At 45.9% G+C, this 20,309-nt stretch overlaps 1 protein-coding gene across 1 annotated transcript in view; it reads left to right on the top strand.

Moving 5' to 3' along the window:
• Window positions 1–7,649: 7,649 nt before the first annotated feature.
• LOC134466182 (dentin sialophosphoprotein-like) overlaps window positions 7,650–20,309 on the top strand; it is a 39,193-nt gene continuing 26,533 nt past the window's right edge. The window contains exon 1 of the mRNA XM_063220079.1: window positions 7,650–8,231. Coding sequence (XP_063076149.1) covers window positions 7,650–8,231 — 582 coding nt within the window. The remainder of the gene's footprint in view (window positions 8,232–20,309) is intronic.

Raw genomic sequence — 20,309 nt, 5'->3', positions numbered from 1 at the left:
TCATAGCGGTGCGTCAACTCTCCTGGCTGGTTTTCCCGGTGTTTCCCAATTTACACAAATAATGCAGAGAAACGAGTGAATCACGAAAGCCTTTCTGTGTTTCGTCACGTCGAAAGAAGGCGTAGCCCACAAAGGTTTATATCGACCCATTTATCTAAAAACATGTCGAGTAAATTTTTTCTGCTTGTTTTCAAAACAAGCAACGTCTGGTGGCCCGAAACATAGCTTAGCTTAGCTATCAGCTGGTTGCTACTCTCAGGTACACACACAGCACAAAGCCTCATACATAAAGCCTGCTCACTCCGGTTGCTCCGTGCCTACAGCTCGCCTAGGGGTCGCTGTCGAAAGAGCACAGCCCTGAATGGAGCCTGCACGCCTCCATTGGCGCCCCTATAATGCAGTACCACCCGGGGAAGTGGCGACTCTGTTCCCCATTACATTCTCTCCAAGGGCTGGAGGACTGAGCCAATCAGAGACGCGTTTCTTTGAGAGCAGGAGGAGTGAGCCAATCAGAGACGCATTTCCACGAGAAACACGGAACACTCTCTCGTTTCTCCACAAGCCACCTTGCCAGCTTGCAAAAACGTCTTGAAACAAAGCAACCAGAACGTTTTTTAAAACAGGACCAACGCGTAACACATTCAATAACAATTGGGAACACGGCAATATTAATTAAATTACGTTGAGAGGCGATCTTTAATGAAGTAATTTGCTGTTGGTTTGGTTTCAATGCGACGTGGGATCGCAAGGCAAATTCCCACATGAAATCATGTGCTATGGGGATAAACAAGCGCGCTAGATATTCCCAGATAGCAGATGTATTGTGGCTTTGTTTTGGCAGATGTCTGTCTTTTAATGACCGGAATCATATTTATATAACATCCCCACCAGTGCATTTCTTATTACCATGTTCAGGCATTTTACAATGCAGTCGATTCAAATTCTTGAGTGAAAAGGGTGGAGGGAGCATTTTGACAGCTCAATCAGGCGATTTTTTTCCATTTTACAATGAGAACGCCTCCTCTACATAAATAGTATTTTCTGATCGATGTTACAATGTTCGAGGCTGAGTGTGTGAGCGATTACGGTTAGGCATAGGCAACAAAGTAGCAAATGTTAGAGGCCACGCTATTTGGCAGATTTTCCACTGATCTGCTGTATGATCCACGCTATTTCCCGTTTCCCCCCCCCAGGGGATATATCGTAACTTTCAGTCCATGACAGTCGGTGGATAGGCTATAGGCTAATTAGGCTATGGATGACTGGTGGTAACCTCAGGAGTCACTAAAGTTGACAGGATCCTATCGTAACTTGCGGTCTCACAATTCGATGGGCAATCACCCGCGAAAACCACCGCGAGGGTGTGCGCATGCGTGCGCATGCTCCGTAGCGAAGGGAATCACGCTCATATAGACAGGACACCGGTGTTCTGTCGAGATGTGTTGCCTCGTCGAGATGAGCGACCGGTCGCCCTATTCGATAGTGGTGTTCTGTCGATTTGCGATGCCTCATCTAAATGAGCGACCTTGACTTTCCGCGGAAGGCGTTTCAATCGGTCCACGTAGGACTGTTTTAATAACCATTACTTTGTTTATTTCATGGACAGGGGTGTGCAATTGTTCGTGCGGAGTTTAATAAGAACATGCGGCTGCTGACAACCGCGAGCCTCTCGTTTGAGCAAAACATGAAAGAGACTGAGTTGAGTTTGCGCAAATAGGCCTACTGGAGAAAGTGTTTGGGATCAGGGCTGGCTACGGGTTGTTTAATGCAGTCATTTGCTGTTGGTTTGGTTTCAATGCGACGTGGGCTCGCAAGGCAAATTGATACATGAAATCATGTGCTATGGGGATAAACAAGCGCGGTTCAGATATTCCCAGATAGCACATAGTGGCTTTGTTTTGGCAGATGTCTGTCTTTTAATGACCGGAATCATATTTTCATAACATCCCCACCAGTGCATTTCTTTTAAAATGCAGTCGATTCAAATTCTTGAGTGAAAAGGGTGGAGGGAGCATTTTGACAGCTCAATCAGGTGGCGATTTTTTTCCATTTTGCAATGAGAACGCCTCCTCTACATAAATACCGGTAGTCTTTTCTGATCGATGTTACAATGTTCGAGGCTGAGCGTGTGAGCGATTACGGTTAGGCAACAAAGTAGCTATTTCGCAGATTTTCCAATGATCTGCTGGATGATCCTGTAACTTTCAGTCCATGACAGTCGGTGGACAGGCTGTAGGCTAACTAGACTATGGATGACTGGTGGTAACCTCAGGAGGACATAGGCTACAGTTTGAGTCACTAAAGTTGACAGTCTCACAGGGCATCCTACCGTAACTTGCGCTACAGTTTGAGTCACTAAAGTTGACAGTCTCAGGGGATCCTATCGTAACTTGTGGTCTCACAATTCGATGGGCAATTACCCGCGAAAACCACCGCGAGGGTGTGCGCATGCGTGCGCATGCTCAGTAGCGAAGAGAATCACATCTCATATAGACAGGACCCGGCGGCTTTTACCTAATACACTAATCACTCATTTTGTTATGGTAATGAGGCTGTTAGGGGCCGGGCGAGGGGTGAGAGGGTCACACCTTACAGTGCTAACAGCCAAGACAAACAGGGTCAGACAGCTTCTTCCCAAGGGCTGTCAGCCTCCAAAATCACCACAGGTAAATAGCAACTTGCATGAAGATATCAGCAGCAAAGACAGATAGCACAGTTTGGTGGACAGTGTGTTACAGTTTTTCCTCCATTGGTTTGGCTCATTTCTTGAAACTGAGATGTCATTCTCAAAACATGGACAAATCCTAAAACTAATTTGCAGTTCCTCGCAACAGAATGGCATTTATCATTGCTTTCATCAAATTTCAAATGCTTTTGTACATGTCTCAATCATTAAGTACATCCTTGCAAATGGGTATCCTACAGTTAACACAATCAGGTTACATTTAGTACAATTGTGAAATGAATGTACCTTGCTGATATATCCCAATTGGTTGATTGTCAGTGTAATGGTTGTCCTGAAAACATGTCAGCACATTTTCTTCATACGAGTTATCATATGCAGAATAGTCTGCTCAATTTTCAAGATAGTGTTAGGGAATTGGGATAAAATATTTTGGAACGTTTCGGAAGATAGATGAAGCGGTCTGCACACTGTGTATTACAGTATTTCTCGATTGGTTTTGTACATTTCTCGAATCTCTCTCGCAATTTGCAAAACTTAATATTCATTCTCAAAACAGCTTTAACAAATGGCAAAACATCGTGGATAACCTGCAAAACCAAGTCTCTTGCTCAAAACCCTTAGTTTGTCTTTCAAAACCAAGTTGTTGTGTCAATGAACGTATCAGCGCCAGCAGAATGGTTAGTCATTGTGTCATAGTGTATGGACAAGCTATTCAAATCAATTTCTCATGTTGTCAATTGAATAGTACACTCTTGAGGATCTTTTCTGAAGCGAAATGTTGTTTAGATTGGATGGGAAATGTTCGGGAAATTCGGCTTTATATTACATTGATCAGATAAGAGATTGAGATAGTTGCATGCATTCAGTGACAAAGCTTTTTGAGTGATATGACAAAAGCAATTGATAATGTACGAAATCACTGAGAATTGTACACAGCCATGGCATGGTGGACGAGTGCATTTGCTATATGCCGAAAACAATGAGAAACTGATTTGACCATGTGCACAGGTAACACCAGGAAGTCAAAATTGAACAAAGACATTTGAGAATCATTATTCTGTTGTGAGAAATGTGAAAAACTGTAACTCCAAAAATACTTTATTTCATTTAAACATACGTCAACGTTTCGATGCAACAGAGGGATCTTCCTCAAGCCGTTTTGGAAGATGTCATATCAAAATTATGATACTCAGGTTAGTATATAACAAGTAACATCATTTTTGCCTAACAAATGAGGAGAGTTCCACATTGCAGGTGACTAATCTATTTGACCAATCCAATCCAGAAACGAATCGCTATGAAACACATATACAGAGTATCAGTTGATAGGAATACTGGCAGAGTAAGAGCTGTAGCACCAGTATATGCAGGTAAGTCAATTCTTCATTGTTTATCATTTTATAACGTATAAGTAGCCAACACTGTGCAGACTGGGTTTCCAATTCTGAGGGTGTCAGTATCCTCCTCTTTACATTTGGAATCCAGCTTTACAATGCAGTGTATGACCAAAGCATTACGTACATTATGTGCCTGTTCTCTTTGTATCAAAAACTACCCCCAAAAAAATCTGCATATGCGTGCACTCTAGGATTGGAAACACAGTGGGTTGTATTGACTGTGTGAAGAACATATTGAGCAGCATTGCTGTGATATGGGCTAGCAGCAAGAAAACGAGGGTTATGTATATAACCACGGTTCTATGAGTTCCGGATGACCGCCAGAGGCGGTGCTTTCAGCACTGAATATTCATCTTACGGATCAGCAGGTCGAGAATTAATATCAACAAAGTAACACGTGACCTGGGTGACGTCACCCGGTGACCCCCGTGTCAGGGGTTAAAACACCGGTGAACCCAGGAAGTGACCTCTTGGCAAATCTTCTCGAACACACTCCGAGTGACTGCCAAGCTCTGGCGGTCATCCGGAACTCATAGAACCGTGGTTATATACATAACCCTCATTCTATTTTGTTCCTCCTGACCGCTAGAGGCGGTGCTTTCAGCACTGGATGACTAATACCAACAAAGTCATGAGGAGTGCCTTCCCGTCGTCAGTGCTACTGAGACGGCCCGAAGCGACCGCCATCACCACAGTAAGGTGGGGCAACATCAAGAAAACCAGGCGATGGTGCAGCCTAATGCCAAGGAGGCCATACAGCATACGTCCTTGCACGTACCAACGGCCACATGGAAGCCAGTGTAACCTGGTCCAAAGGATCCACGAGCTCCCTGAGTGAGAACCACAGGGGGCAGCAAGTAAGCAGTTAGCATAGCAGTTGACGGGGACACCTGTGCCACCCCGTAGCGGTACCATACCACCCGGTGCCACAAACGGGAGGAGCCACAACGGAAGAGGCGAACCACGGAAAAGGTCAACAACAGGGCACTGGACGCCCATAAGGAAGTTGCTCCCATGCCCATCAGACAAGTGTCGGCCCCTGAAAGCAGCCGCTGCAACAGGCCCAGAGAGGGCAAGGACTCAAGGCGGCATACATGGCACATGACAGATGAGCCGCCCGCTCCACACAAGACCGCAAGACCGGCCAGAGAGCGTCTGAGGGCAATCAGGATGGCCAGTCCCTACATTCATCCAAGGTACGGCCATCATCAGGGGGCCCACAGGTCGCAGGCAGTGTTGGACTGCCACCGCAGACCAACCGTCCAGGGCAGCAGCAGTGGGCACGACCGCACCGCGCAAGGGCAGCAGCAGTGGGCACGACCGCACCGCGCAAGGGCAGCAGCAGTGGGCACGACCGCACCGCGCAAGGGCAGCAGCAGTGGGCATGACTCCACGGCGCAAGGGCAGAGCGGAACAGACGCGAGTTCCACCTCCAGGGTCGAAGGCGGACATGGTAGCCAGACGCAATGTAGAGCAGTCAGCGACAGTAGGACCTGGCAGGGGCCATAACGGCATATCCAACCCAAAGAGGCCTCAGCAAGCGGAGGACAAGAGGGACAACGTGGGATGCCGAGGTCGGCACACCCTACACCTGGAAGGGGCGGAGAGCAAGGAAGGAGAGCCTCCACTTCCAATGCCCGCAAGTACGCTGGTCATAAGCAGAAATCGACGCCTAGAGACACCAGGCCGGGGGTCTGCATGTCGAGAACAGGGCAAAGCGCACCAGGTCGAGAACAACAGCATGAGCGAAACAAAACCACATACAGCATCGGCTGCACGGCCGGTGCGACACAAAAGTCGCGTCGTGGCTTGCCCAAAGCGGACGGACCAAAAGGGACATATGGGGGCCGCCGGAAGAGAGCAGACTGCTTCCAGCAAGGCCCCGACAAGGGTGTCGCGCAAGCCAAACCAATCACCGTACCACGGCCAAGGTCTGTGTGACCGTATGCCAGCAACCAGGAGTCAAAGAGAACTCACAGGGGGCGTCCCAAAACGGTCCATGGGGGCCGATAGAAGGCCAACAAGACATGGGACATCAAGAACCCAATGCACGTCGTACGCAACGCTGCATCATAGTCCTCGCAGACGAGCTCATCTGCGACGCGTCCAAGCAGCCAGGGCAGTGTTCCCCGCCAGTCCAACGCCCTGACCGGCGAGGCAAGGAGGGCGGTCAGAAGTGGTTCAATACCCGGCAAGGCCATAGATGGAGGCCTCCTGCAGCCCGGCCAATGCCTGATCGCCAACCCATCGCGCACAGCGTCATGGTCAGCCAAACACCAGTAAAGGCCACATAGGGGCCATGGGTATAGACAGGCGGGACAGGCAGGGTAACCAGTAGTAGGTACAGCCACTGTATCAGAGACGCGTAAACAGTCCAAGCGGCAACAAGTCGGGCCCAGCGGGAAAGGGGCGCGACACAGGGCGCAGATGCCCATGACAAGCCAACTGCGATGCTCCTGCAGCAGACGGCAGAGCATGAAGCTGAACCAGCCAGATGCAGAATCCACAGTCGTAGGGGCGTGTACGCCTACCGGTGCCCAGAGCACTCATGTGAGACCATCCATAGCGAGGCCAACAGAGCGAACAGTCGTAAGCCACCGAAAACTCGAAGGGAGAGCCCGGAGTGGGGTCACTCCCGTACAGTAGTAGCAGTCAGAGTGGCATCCTGACCCCCGGACATACCACACATGAAGTGGGGAAACATGAAGAGCAATGGGAGAAGGAGCGGTAACGCTCCAACATACCAGTAGCAGCCGCAGCTGTGTTGGTGCGGGCACCAATGGCACACTTAAGTAGCCCATGGCAAGTCCACGCATAGCCCAAGAGCTCGGGGGGACGACGTGCAGCAGTCGACCTACGCGCCACAGTCGAGGACAATGAAGGAAGCAACTGGGTCCTGTACCCAGGGCAGCAATGCCGACACGTGCACCAGTCACAGAGGCTTAAGCCCAACGGCACACTCCGCGAGCCAAGGGGCAAAAAAGTCCCAGGCTCCACCAGGTCAGGAGGACGACGACATGCCAGACGTACGACAATGGGCAAAAGCGGACAACAGGACGCAGAGCATAACTTGCATACCGAAGCCAGAGCAGGAGAGGCGAAGGCACCAACTGCAATCACAACCGTCCAAGGCCAACAGACTCCAGACAGACCCGCAGGAGTGCCAAAGAGCATAAAACAGGGTATGGTGTGAAACCACTCACCCAGAGCAGCAGCAGTCGTACAGGCGGAAACGCCAACTGTGCATGCAAGGAGCTGACTGGTGGAGACACCCACGGTCAGCCAAACCCAAGAGAACGACTAGAACCAGTCGTGAGGTAGGGAAAAGCAAGCTACACAGAGGGGCATGAAGCGGAGCAACACGCGCAAATGTAGCAGTCATGGCGGTTGAGGTGCCCTGGGCGTCCACAAGAAGCCAATGGATGAAACAGCCGACAGCAGGCGGTATCCAGGAGAGCGACAGACAGTCGCAGGACGCTGAATGGTAGAGAACAGCAGAGGAGCGGGGAGCACACATGCGGTCTCATGCAAGTCATGCAGCCATGCAAGAGAGCAAGTATGCAAGCATGCGAAGCAACCGAGCAAGCCATGTAAACCGGAATGGCAGGGTGCGTATGGCCCAGCGGCACGCCGTGGCAGCTGTAGTAGCCGTGGCATCAACAAGCATGCCACAGGGTGGAGGCCACCTGTGGCCAGAAACTCACTCTGGAGCAGTAGCAGGTATGGCACTCACATGTAGCCATCGGGCGAAAAACACCCATGGCCAACCAACCCAGAAAGGGGCCAGTGCCAATGCAATGCAACAAGCAATGCAACTGGGCTGTGACGGTGTCACCCGAACAGAGGGCATGGCACGGGCATCGGCGGCAGGCGACAGCTGTGGTGGCGGTGGTCGACAGTCGTGGCGGCGGTGGGCGACAGCTGTGGCGGCAGAGGGCGACAGCCGTGGCGGCAGAGGGCGACAGCTGTGGCGGCAGAGGGCGACCGTCCGGGTCGCTAGCAGGCAGGGCATATGTGAAAACACGGTCACCGTGTGTCAGAGGCTGCAGGTCGGCAAAACAGGGCCGACAACTCCACCAGGCCAGTCGACAACTTGTCCACCCCCGAGGGCAAGGAGTCTGGGCACATCCGCGATACCTCCAGGAAGCGTGAGGTCACCCCATTGGGCCTGCTTGGCCTCGCTGCAGCAGCCGGCGTCATCTACAGCCCCCCATGGCCAGCGGAACTGTAGGCCGAGGGCCAAATCGCGTCAGCCCGGCAGTAAGTGCTCTCGCACGCAGACCTGAGCAAGCAGCACAGGCCACATCTGTCAACCTCAGCCGCAGGCGTCTCAGCTCCAGGCAGGAGGGGCGAAACCATTCCCAGGGGCCTAGACGGCAATTCATCAGTCAGGCAGGCAGGCACACAGGGCGAGGACACCCCAATGGTAGCCGAGAGGGAAGCCAGCAGTCGGACAGTCAGGGCCGACAGGTAAACAAGGCAATACACACAGCAGGGCGAAGACACCCCAGTGGTAGCCGATGCAAGTCAGTAACCAGGCGAGGCAAGAGCTCCAGGCCAACTGGTGAATACCACACAGAAGGGGCTGGGACATCCAATGGCAGCCAAGAAGAAACCCAGTAATCAGGCAAGACGAGGGTCCCGTGTCGGGAAGCGAACACTGCAACACACAGAAGGGAACAAACAAGCAATACATACCCACAGGGCGAGGGCACCCCAATAGTAGGTAAAAAGTTGGCAGCAGGTAGGAGATGACACTACAATGTCCAGCAAATACTGCAAATATAAAACACAAGGGGCGAGGACGCCCCAAGTGTAGCCAACAGGAGCCAGCAGCCAGGCGGCAACACCAAGCTGACAAGCAAATAACAATGGACATTAACATTTTAGATTCGGCCTATTTTGGACACCAGATGGAAATTAGCCCTTGGGCTACAATCTGGCATATTTACATATAAAGTGAGGAGAATAAGTATTTGATCCTTTGCTGATTTTGTTGGTTTGCCCACTAATAAAGACATGATCATTCTATAATATTAATGATAAAATGTATTCTAATTTAGAGAGACAGAATATCAAAAAGAAAATTCAGAAAATGACTTTGAATAATATATTTTAATTGATTTGTATTCCATTGAGGAAAATAAGTATTTGACCCCTCTAGTCAAAGAAGACAAAATTACTTGGTGGCAAAGCCCTTGTTTTCTCATACAGAGGTCAGATGTTTCTTTCAGTTAATGACAATGTTTGTGGATATATTAGAAAGGATTTTTGTCCGCTTTTCTTTGCAGATCATCTCTAAATCACTTAAGTTGTATGACTGTAGCTTGCCAAATGGGAGCTTCTGTTCCCTTCACAGGATTAGTATTGGGTTAATGTTTGGAAACTCTCTAGGCCACTTCATGACCTTAATATGCTTCTGCTTGAGCTACTCCTTCATTGCTTGGGCTGTATGTTATGGATTATTATCATATTGGGAGGCCAATCCATGACCCACCTTCAGTCTAGTGGTGGTGGGAAAGAGGTTGGCATGCAGCATTGTACATTTACATGTCTCCTTCCATCCATTTCTTGACGATGTGAAGTTGTCCTGTGTCTTGGCCAGACAAACAACCTCAAAACATAATGTTACCACTTTCATTTATGATGTTGGAGAAGATGTTGTTCTTGGGATCATAGGCAGCATTTCTCTTCCTCCAAACACATCGAGTTGTGTTAATGCCAAACAGTTTGATTTTGGTATCATCTGATTCCAGCACCTCCCAATCATATCCTAATCCAGTTTGATGTTCATTGGCAAATCTCAGGTGAGCCTGAACAGGTTCCCTCTGAAGCCGGGGTACCATACATGCACTGCAAGATTTTAATCCGCTGTGGTATCAAGTGTTTCCAATAGTTTTCTTAGTGATTGAGGTCCCAGCTGCCTTGAGATCATTTCCTAGCTCCTCCCATACAGTTTCAAGGTGCTTTGTCTCCTTTTTTCTGGTTATTAAATTCCCACAAGGTCAAATCTTGTATGGAACCAGAGACAGGCCTAAGATTGATGGTTGATGATAAGGTTGATGATCATTTTGTATGTACTAAAATTGGGAAGAAATGCACCAACAGTTTCCTCTTTAATATCCAGTAGCCCATTTCAGCCTCGTTGAGTTCTAAAATCTTGTCCCTGACATCCTTTGACAGCTTTTTAGTCTGTCCCATGTTGGCGAGTTTAGTTTGATTGATTGACTGATTCTATGGACTGATTCTGCAGATTCAATGTGTCTTTTGTGCAGGTTACTATTAACAGGTGTGTTCAATTCAGATAACAAGTTGATAGGAAGTGCCAATTGATCTGCGGGATCAGAACTCATAATGGTTGGCAGGGGATCAAATACCTATTTCCCTCAATTAAATATAAATCAATTATTATATATTCTTTAGAGTTAATTTCTGGATTTTCTTTTTGATATTCTGTCTCTCCATATTAGAATACATATTATCATTAACATTAAAGACTGATCATGTCTTTATTAGTGGGCAAACCAACAAAATCAGCAAGGGATCAAATATTTATTGTCCTCACTGTATGTACATGTATGTATACAGTATATCACGAAAGTGAATACACCCCTCAGAGTTTTGCAGATTTTTGAGTATATCTTTTCATAGGAAAGCATTACAGAAATGTAACTTTGACACAATGATTAGTGACCTTTTAACAACATATTTAACCGCTTAAATTTCTTGTTCACTCAGAAAAAAACTAAATACAGCCATTAATGTTTGAACATGTACTCACAAAAGTGAGTACACCCCAGATTAAAATCCGGTAGAGAAGGGGCTATGTTGGCTCGAATCGTCTCGAAATGAAACAAAATGAAAAGGGATGACAAGGGAGGTCATCAGTGTGCGTTTCAATCTTTCTTTGCATTGAACTTTTAAATTTTGAGTCTGCATCTGGCTTAAATAGATTGGTGTGAGCTTTGAATGCAATCCTATGGAGAATATCATGATCTGCTTCAGTAGTCACAGTGCATGTTGACATGCATGTTTCTTTTAGGTGTATTTCAGATTGCCAATGTGGACAACATTCATGCATCCCCAAACCATGTCAGTCCCACTGCCATGCTTGGATAGTGAGAGGATACACCTTTTTTGTAAAACTCACTTGTTTACCACCACACATGCTTGACACCATCTAAAGCAAATTTGTTTATCTTGGTCTCAAGAGAGATGAACAGACCAAGGATATGGATCACTGGAACCATGTTGTGTGATCTGAAGAGACCAAGATAAACAAATTTGCCTTAGATGGTGTCAAGCATGTGTGGTGGTAAACAAGTGAGTTTTACAAAAAAGGTGTATCCTCTCACTAGCCAAGCATGGTAGTGGCACTGACATGGTTTGGGGATGCATGAATGCTGTCAACATTGGCAATCTGAAATACACCTAAAAGAAACATGCATGTCAACATGCACTGTGACTACTGAAGCAGATCATGATATTCTCCATAGGATTGCATTCAAATCTCACACCAATCTATTTAAGCCAGATGCAGACTCAACATTTAAAAGTTCAATGCAAAGAAAGGTTGAAACGCACACTGATGACCTCCCTTGTCATCCCTTTTCATTTCGAGACGATTCGAGTCAACATAGCCCCTTCTCTACCGGATTTTAATCTGGGGTGTACTCACTTTTGTGAGTACATGTTCAAACATTAATGGCTGTATTTAGTTTTTTTCTGAGTGAACAAGAAATTTAAGCGGTTAAATATGTTGTTAAAAGGTCACTAATCATTGTGTCAAAGTTACATTTCTGTAATGCTTTCCTATGAAAAGATAAACTCAAAAATCTGCAAAACTCTGAGGGGTGTATTCACTTTCGTGATATACTGTATGTTCATTAATGTGCAATGTCCTGAAGAAATAAAGTAAAGTAAAGTACATTACATTGCAATGCAGTCGGTAGGCGCCGTACAACGAGCGACTCACAATAGAGGACATACCATAAGCACAGCCAATATCACGGGCAGACAGGAGTAGCACAGCGATAGAAATGCAAGGCACCCCAGGTGAAAACAGACAATAATCAAACAGTGAAGAAATAACACAACCGGGCAGGAATAACAACCGGGGTGAGCAGAGTGCAGCCAGAGAGAGTAGAGAGAGATTGTATTGTAGATTGAATCTCTGGAGCAACGTGACTCCAACGGTGCAAGGGCACAGTGAACCACACAGGCCCGTGGAGCAACCGTACAGACAGGCTACACTGTACAAACAATGAAGCCGTAACGTAAATACAGGCACGCGAACCCAAGTAACCGAGCTCGCGTCGAGTGTCACAACAATCGCCCAGTAATAGTAACATTCCGCGGCGAGAAACACCGCGAAAATATATCGAAACAGTAAATGACAGTCCACTTACCCAAACGATGGCCAACATAGGCAGGCAGGCGTTAATACCTAATCCCAACTCGAAAGCGCATCACGCCACGAGACCGCTCGTCAAATCCAGTTGCGGGAAACACTACTGAAGATAACGCGGTAGCAGTTAATACATGATCAGAAAACGGCCTACCTTCCACGGGAAAGGACAAGTTATTAGCCTCCAGTCGGCGAGAACAGTGCCTCCAGCCAGGGGCTAGGCAGGCTAGGTAGCCTAGCCAGCCCTCCTCCACCGAGCGGATAACACTCAGTCGGACACATCGTAAATGTGAAAGATATACTCAAAGGAAAAAGCGACCAACGCCGTTTCATGGGGGGTGGAAAACCCACAGCCCCAACCCTATGGGTGCGAAACGAACAAAGCGTCAGGTCAATCCCAAAATCTCAAACCTCGACACCTGCAATCGAGAAGATGAAAGAGGTCACTTCCTGGGTTCACCGGCGTGACGTCACGCAGGTCACGTGTTACTTTGTTGATATTAATTCTCGACCTGCTGATCCATAAGATGAATATTCAGTGCTGAAAGCACCGCCTCAGGCGGTCAGGAGGAACGAAATAGAACAATATGGATTTTAAAAGGTATTGCACAGATGCTACGAAGAAGACAAGGTAGGGAAAGAATGGGTTCATTTAATATTTGTGTTCGTTGTGGCATTATAACTTATTCGGCCGTCACCTGCTTCACGCGCAGTCTGTGGTCACTTTTCTAAGCCAGTGTGAACTATCTCCAGCTAGTCTGGGCTAAGATTCTAGAAACCTTCGTTGCTAACTAACTTAGCAACTAACGACCCAGCTGCGACAAAATTGTTTCTGGAACACTTCGTTCGGACTTACAAAGTCCCAATGTTTACAAGTAATGTAGTTAGTCGTTCGTCCGATGTTGGTGCGAACGACGCAGGTGTTCCTGCAAAACGAAGTAGGGGCTGTTCGTTAGTACTACTGTCGGAATTGGAACGACTAGCATGGTTAGCTAGTTCACCTTTGTTTTGGGAAGCACGTCACTCTTGCTCGTGGTTTGGGGCGGGTTCAGGCAGAGTTCAAGCAACATCGATCGATTACTGCCACCAAGTGCACAAGCCTCCGACCCATACTACACCAAATGTCTAGTCATGTTACGAGGGCTGAAAAAAACCCCACCAACACAATATTCAAACAGGGGACAAAAATATTGTCCAAATATAGTAGGAAATTATATGTTTCACTATCGTGCTTCTCGAGCTCCAATCAATCAAGTTGCGCCCAAAAAAGAACCGTTTGATTACCATCGGGATTTGAACCCACACCAAAAGCAGCATCTCGCATGAATGCAGATTATTTAATTGCTCACATATCTCCACACATAACAAAGCCAATAGCACATTTTGATTAAACTCCAACAAGCATAGGCTACATGGAAATACGTGTAGCCTATAAGTTGCCATTGCGAAATGCGCTGTTCACTATTATTTTTAAAAGGCACCAGTGTGCGGTGATCCTTCTTGTAGGCCTATTCCTTGCATTGTAGGCTATGCCTTAGTCCACAAGCATTCCAAACTACATCGTAAGCTACAACAAGTTCAAAAATGGACATTATGCAACTGCCCTAGTATGTTGAAATAGTGCGTAATGGAAGGGCACTCGGAAAGGCGAGCGCGATGACAAAAATAGGACACTTCTTCGCGTTACTAGGTCTTATGTCATAGTATTCATATTCTTCTTTTCATTTCAATTCTACTATTGTAATACAAGTCTGTCACAAGCAGCCGGCCAATAGGCTACTGTTAAAGCAAATGTTGTTTCAGCAGTGAGCACACTCCAAATAGCGCCATGGCCCATGGTGCACGAAGTGCAGTGCAGTCAGGGGGATCAGAAAACAACACAGCGCATCGTGTCATTCTTTCTCTATCTGTGTGAATTGGGCCGTCGTTTTGTGTTTTTGTAAAATACAGGTGAAAAGCAATTAGACTTGGCCTTAATGTGACTGCGTGCGTGGCTGCGAGGCAAAGACTCTCGGATGCCAGAGCTCCACAAGCGCGCCCAACAGCACGCGTGGATCGGCCACGTTACGCACACACACAGAGGTTGGATAAACAGTTGCGCAGAGGAATAGGCACCTGCGTTTAATGTAGGCCTATCTTACTGAGGGAATCGACATCTTGTCACACTGAAAATGCCTTCGCGCCCATTCACCGCCCATTGCTCTTCATTGATGGTGATGTGTAGACCGACATTTGGTTATTGCATTTAATGGGGTGGATTTTGGGGATATGCTTGTGTTAACAGGTCTTTTCCGACCTTGAAGGACTTTGAATGTGCCATGTTTACAGACATTAACGGCCCCTTCCATAGGTCCCTTCCTGCGGGTCTTTATGTACAACGGCAATAATGGCAGTTCCACCCGCTTACGTTGCGCGTAAAGACGCGTGCAGACTGGAAAATTAAATAAACATTCTGATATGTTTTATTAATTCTCAAGCGTAATTTCAGTTATCATTTCAAGCAGCATTTAACTGCAATCTGCCTGGCCATGACCTGTTGAAAGTGTTGCGTTGCCCATGAGCGTGAGAATGACTTCGCTTGCCGTTCTGGAAAAAAGATGTGATGGTTGGTTATTATATAGCCTAGGGCTATATTCACCGGGGATTGAACTCACGCCTCCGATAAGGAAACGGCAAACGTGTATGGAATTCCGATATTCTAACCACTCACCCACCAACCGTGCTTCCATATTAGTGGTAGGCTATAGCCTACAATATTAAACATTATATGCAAAACCTAAGTAAAAATAATACATGGTGGATTGTAATGTCGCATTTGGTAACTGCAGTTGAAGAGGGGTGAAGTCGGGGACATGATTGTGTTGACAAAGATTTGTGGACTTTGATAGATGTATAGCCTGAATTTGACAGGCACTGTGTGGTACAGCGTCACTGCTTTGCGATAAATGCACCCGAGCTGAGGCGAGACACTCCGAGCATTTCCGAAAACTTCATCGTGCGTCTGAACTTACTTGGTTGGAATTTCATCGCACTTACTTCGTACCTACATCGGACCACGTTGGTTAGAGGCTTTCGAGAAATCATAGTTGTTGGTTAGTTGTTGTGTCGCACTTCGTTCGGACTTACTTGGTCCGAAGGCTAATTTTGGTCGGATTCGAGAAATCCACCCCTGGCTAACAAGGTGCACGTTTGTTGTTGCTAAACGTTTTTAGATTGTGGTCATCTATTAGCCTCGCGAGCCATCCTACGTACTTCCGCCAAAGGATTGGCTCCAGTAACTGTAGTCTGGCCGTGCTTCTCTGTGGAGTGTCTGGAGCAGTAGAATTTTGATCGCAACGCCCCCCCAGAAAACAGCCAATAATCGAATATGCCCCCCACGTGGGGGGAGGACGCTTGTGACAATGACGTACACATCTGCGCCAGAGCCATTGGTCTGCGCTATGTTGTTGTTGAGTAACTGTCGGTGAGTAACTCATGTTCTTCTGACATACTGTTATTAACTATCTACAGACCTCCAAGATTTTCTGCACCACTCTTCTTAGAGGAATTTGGTGAGCTGTTGTCGAATGTTTGTGTGGACTATGAAAGCCTTTTTATAACAGGCGATTTCAATTTTCACGTGAACGACTTAGAGAATGTCTATGCTAAGGATTTTTTAAGTCTTATTGACATTTTTAGCCTTACACAGCATGTAACAGGACCAACACACAACCAAGGTCACACTCTAGACCTAATAATAACAAAAGGCCTCAATGCTTGTGCTAGTGTCAAAGACTATGGCTTTTCTGACCATTACTGCATTTTTTCTGATGTTTCTATGTACCCTCGTGTTCAAAGGGAATCTGTTACAGTCAAAAAACGTATAATCAACTGTGAGACAGCCTCACTCTTTCAGCAAGCACTTTCAGAGATCCAAAGTCAAACTCCAGAGAATGCTGATGATCTCATGGTTAATTTTAATGCAAGGATGGCCCATATTATGGATGTTATTGCCCCCGAAAAAATCAAAACAGTGGGACATAAAAAAGCACCTTGGAGAATGAATCCCACAGTTATATTGCTAAAGCAAGAATGCAGGAGGGCTGAAAGACAGTGGCGTAAATCCAAACTTGAAGTCCACTACCAAATCTATAAACACACACTCTCGAAATACAACCAAGAAATTTCTAAAGCTAGACAATCTTTTTTCTCTGACATAATTAACAGAAATATTAATAATGCACACGTCCTGTTTGGCACTGTGGAAAAGCTAGCAAGGCCCCCAAATCAAATGCCCTCTGAGTTCCTCTCAGTCAGCAAATGCAATGAGTTTGCATCCTTTTTCAAAGGAAAGATTGAAAAAATACGTACAAACATACTCACACATGTGCAACCGACCCAAGATTCGGACCAACTTGCTACGGTGAAGTTAAATCCTAATCTCATGAGAAATTTTAATTTAGTTGATGTGGACATTCTTAATAGAACGGTACAAAGTCTTAGCTCCTCTACATCTGACTTAGATATTCTACCAACAGCCTTCTTCAAATCCATCTTACATCTAATATCACCAGATGTACTTCAGATCATCAACACCTCACTACAAACAGGCATATTCCCAGGCTGTCTGAAAGAAGCAGTTGTGAAACCCTTACTGAAAAAGAACAACCTGGATGCACTAGTACTAAACAACTATAGGCCCATATCTAATCTACCATTCATTGGTAAAATAATAGCGAAAATTGTTTTTAACCAATTAACTGCCTTTTTAACTCATTGGCTGCCTTGGCCGTCGAATGACGTCATTTCGAATAGTGACGCCCCCTGCTTTCGACGTCGTTCGCCGATAATTGCGTTTTTTTACAGCCAGGCCTCGAGGATGGTCTGACCTATCTTCTGTATAAATTTCAAGCTTCTAGGCATTTTCTAACTGTTCCTGTAGGTGGCAAAAGTGTCCTTAGGAACAGTCAAGGCAGGGCTTCAGTTCAGACCAGGAGGAAATGTCAAGACAAAAACACCCCTTTTTTACTATTATAATCTCAAAAGTAGCATAGCAAAATCATTTTTGAAAGTAAAGCACCTGTGACAGTAGTCTACTTTCTTGTCCTCTGATTTTAACACAGGTAGGCTACTGATTTTAGTGTCAGAGCCTGACCAAAAAAAACCCCTTCCTCTCATGACCAAAATACAACCCAGTTGCTATCTAGCTAGAAGGCATTGTAGCTAGCTTGCCCAAAATACACCATGAGATGATCTGTGTGGCAACCTTTCATTTTGGATAATGTGATCAGCCTACACAACATCAGGATGATGCTTACAAAATATCATCTAACAGGAGAATGCACGGGACTAGTGGTGATGTGTCACCTCAGTTGGGAAATGTTTGGCTATAAAGTTTGCTACGCTAGCTAGCTAGCTAGCACAAAATCGCTAACAACTTACAACTAAGCCTAAATAAAGGAGCCTTGGTAAGTCAACTATTTTTTACTCATTCTACAGTTATTTTTTATGGATCTGTATAGTATGATCAGCTTACTGTATCATCAAAAAAGACAGGGGGGTTGCAGATTCTTGGAACAGAGTAGCCTTTGTGTCTGGTCAGATACAGTCAGCTCACATGAGAAAGCATTGCACTTAGCCTCAGACCAGCTAGCCTTCACCACTCCAATCGGCTTGTGAAATGTTGGATATGTGATCAGTACTTTATCAAAAGAAAATTCATTGAACAATATATGACAAGATCACTATAGCAGAACCATGATTACAGTAATCATCAATCTGCAAATGGTCCGCTCTGCCAAAGAAGCTGCAGTAAGCTACGCTAAGCGGAGCTGCCTGGCTACCTGCCTCCCTCCCCCACAAGACACAACACGGACGGTAGGGTACTATTTCTGGAGGAAATAAACCAGCTGTGATTCCTTCTCCAACGAGGGGAGAGAGAGCACTATCAGAGGGAGAGGGAGGGAGTTCCCGGAGTTAGGGGCACATGCTGTCATGATCCATTCTGCGCGCCAGCAACTAAACCAAAACACCCTTGTTTTCGAGTCCACCCCCGTTATATTTCAGTATATTAGGTTGAAAAGGTCATACAAACGATCTTTTGTTCAGGCTACAGATGACAGAAGACTCTGTAATAGCATCTGATAGGTTTGGAGTTGTTAGGACGATGCCATTATGGGCAAAAACGTTTGCAGAATAGTTCTACTTCAAATAGCGTTTTCTCAGCTTTTTGGCTAGAAAGCAGCATTTTGGCGAATTCCACTTAATTTCAACAGATGATTATGAAAGAACGGAAAGGGGTAGAGAGACATCGTTTTTTTCTGATGACAGATGAGCGTCTAATCTGTGTTTTGATAGGTATGGTGTTGACATAGACACAGAACTCAATTTTCTGTGAGCCTCCAAAAAACGCCCAAAATGCTGAAAAATCTCTGGCACTCCGAGGTACTCTTTTATGAAAATGGCTGGCAGCCAATGAGTTAATGTCTAATAGCTATTTTGATAAGTTTCAATCAGGTTTCCGTGCCTACCACGGCACTGAAACAGTTCTAATTAAAGTTATGAATGACATAAGATTGAATTCTGATGCTGGCAAATCATCCGTCTTGGTGCTACTCGATTTAAGTGCTGCTTTCGATACAGTTAATCATTCTATACTACTACATAGACTGGAACACTGGGTTGGCTTTACGGGCATGATCGACTGGTTAAAATCGTACTTACAACAAAGAAGTTTTTTTGTCGCCATTGGAAGACATACTTCATCACCAATGTCTCTGGATTGTGGGGTCCCCCAGGGCTCCATTCTGGGACCACTACTGTTCAATCTGTATATGTTGCCACTGGGACACATTATCGAGAATAACTCCATAAATTACCATAGCTATGCGGATGATACCCAGCTCTACTTATCTATGTCCCCCAATGACTACACCCCCCTTGAATCACTCTATCATTGCATGGACCAAATTAACAAATGGATGTCTCACAATTTCCTCCAGCTGAACACAGAAAAAACTGAAGTAATTATATTTGGGAAAAGAGAGGAGAGACAAAAGATTGCCACTATCCTTGAAACGAAGGGACTGAAACCAAGGGAAACAGTTAAAAATCTTGGGGTCCTCATTGACAGTGACCTAAATTTCAACAGTCACATGAAAGCTATTACTAAGTCTGCATTTTATCACATAAAAAAACGTCTCTAAATTTAGGGGCCTGATGTCTAAACATGATCTGGAGAAGCTAATACATGCCTTCATTTCTAGTAAAGTTGATTACTGTAACAGTCTTTTTACTGGCCTCCCAAATAAGACCATTAAACAGCTTCAACTGGTACAAAATGCAGCTGCAAGGGTTCTTACAAAAACAAGGAAGTTCGACCACATTACTCCAATTTTAAGATCGCTGCATTGGCTCCCAGTAAGCTACAGAATTGATTTTAAGGCAATGCTACTTGTGTTTAAATCATTAAATGGAATGGGACCCACATATCTACTGGATATGTTTCAGCTGTATGCACCGACCAGGGCCTCGTTTCCCGATAACGATGGTTCGTAGCCTTAAGTGTGATGCTAACCAGTGATCCTATGAATGTTCTTAAATTTTCTACGACTGTTTCCCAAAGGCAACGCGCGTGCACAGCCTCTAAGATCATTCGTAGCGTCGCTCTTAAGGATCGCTGTCCATTTATGTGGTGCTGAAGTGTCCTCGGAGTGAACTGCGTCGTCATCTGCTGCTAAACCATTTACAAAAGTAAGGCGTGTGTAATTGTCAAAAGTTGTTCTCCATAAAAGGTGGACTACATTTGTAGCAGTTTGCAACTATTGACAGGAGTTGTTGT

The sequence above is a fragment of the Engraulis encrasicolus genome, chromosome 16, assembly GCF_034702125.1.
Source record: "Engraulis encrasicolus isolate BLACKSEA-1 chromosome 16, IST_EnEncr_1.0, whole genome shotgun sequence".
NCBI classification, from domain to species: domain Eukaryota; kingdom Metazoa; phylum Chordata; class Actinopteri; order Clupeiformes; family Engraulidae; genus Engraulis; species Engraulis encrasicolus.
Note: the sequence above shows the minus strand (reverse complement) of the source record. Positions and strands in the feature narration are given on the sequence as shown.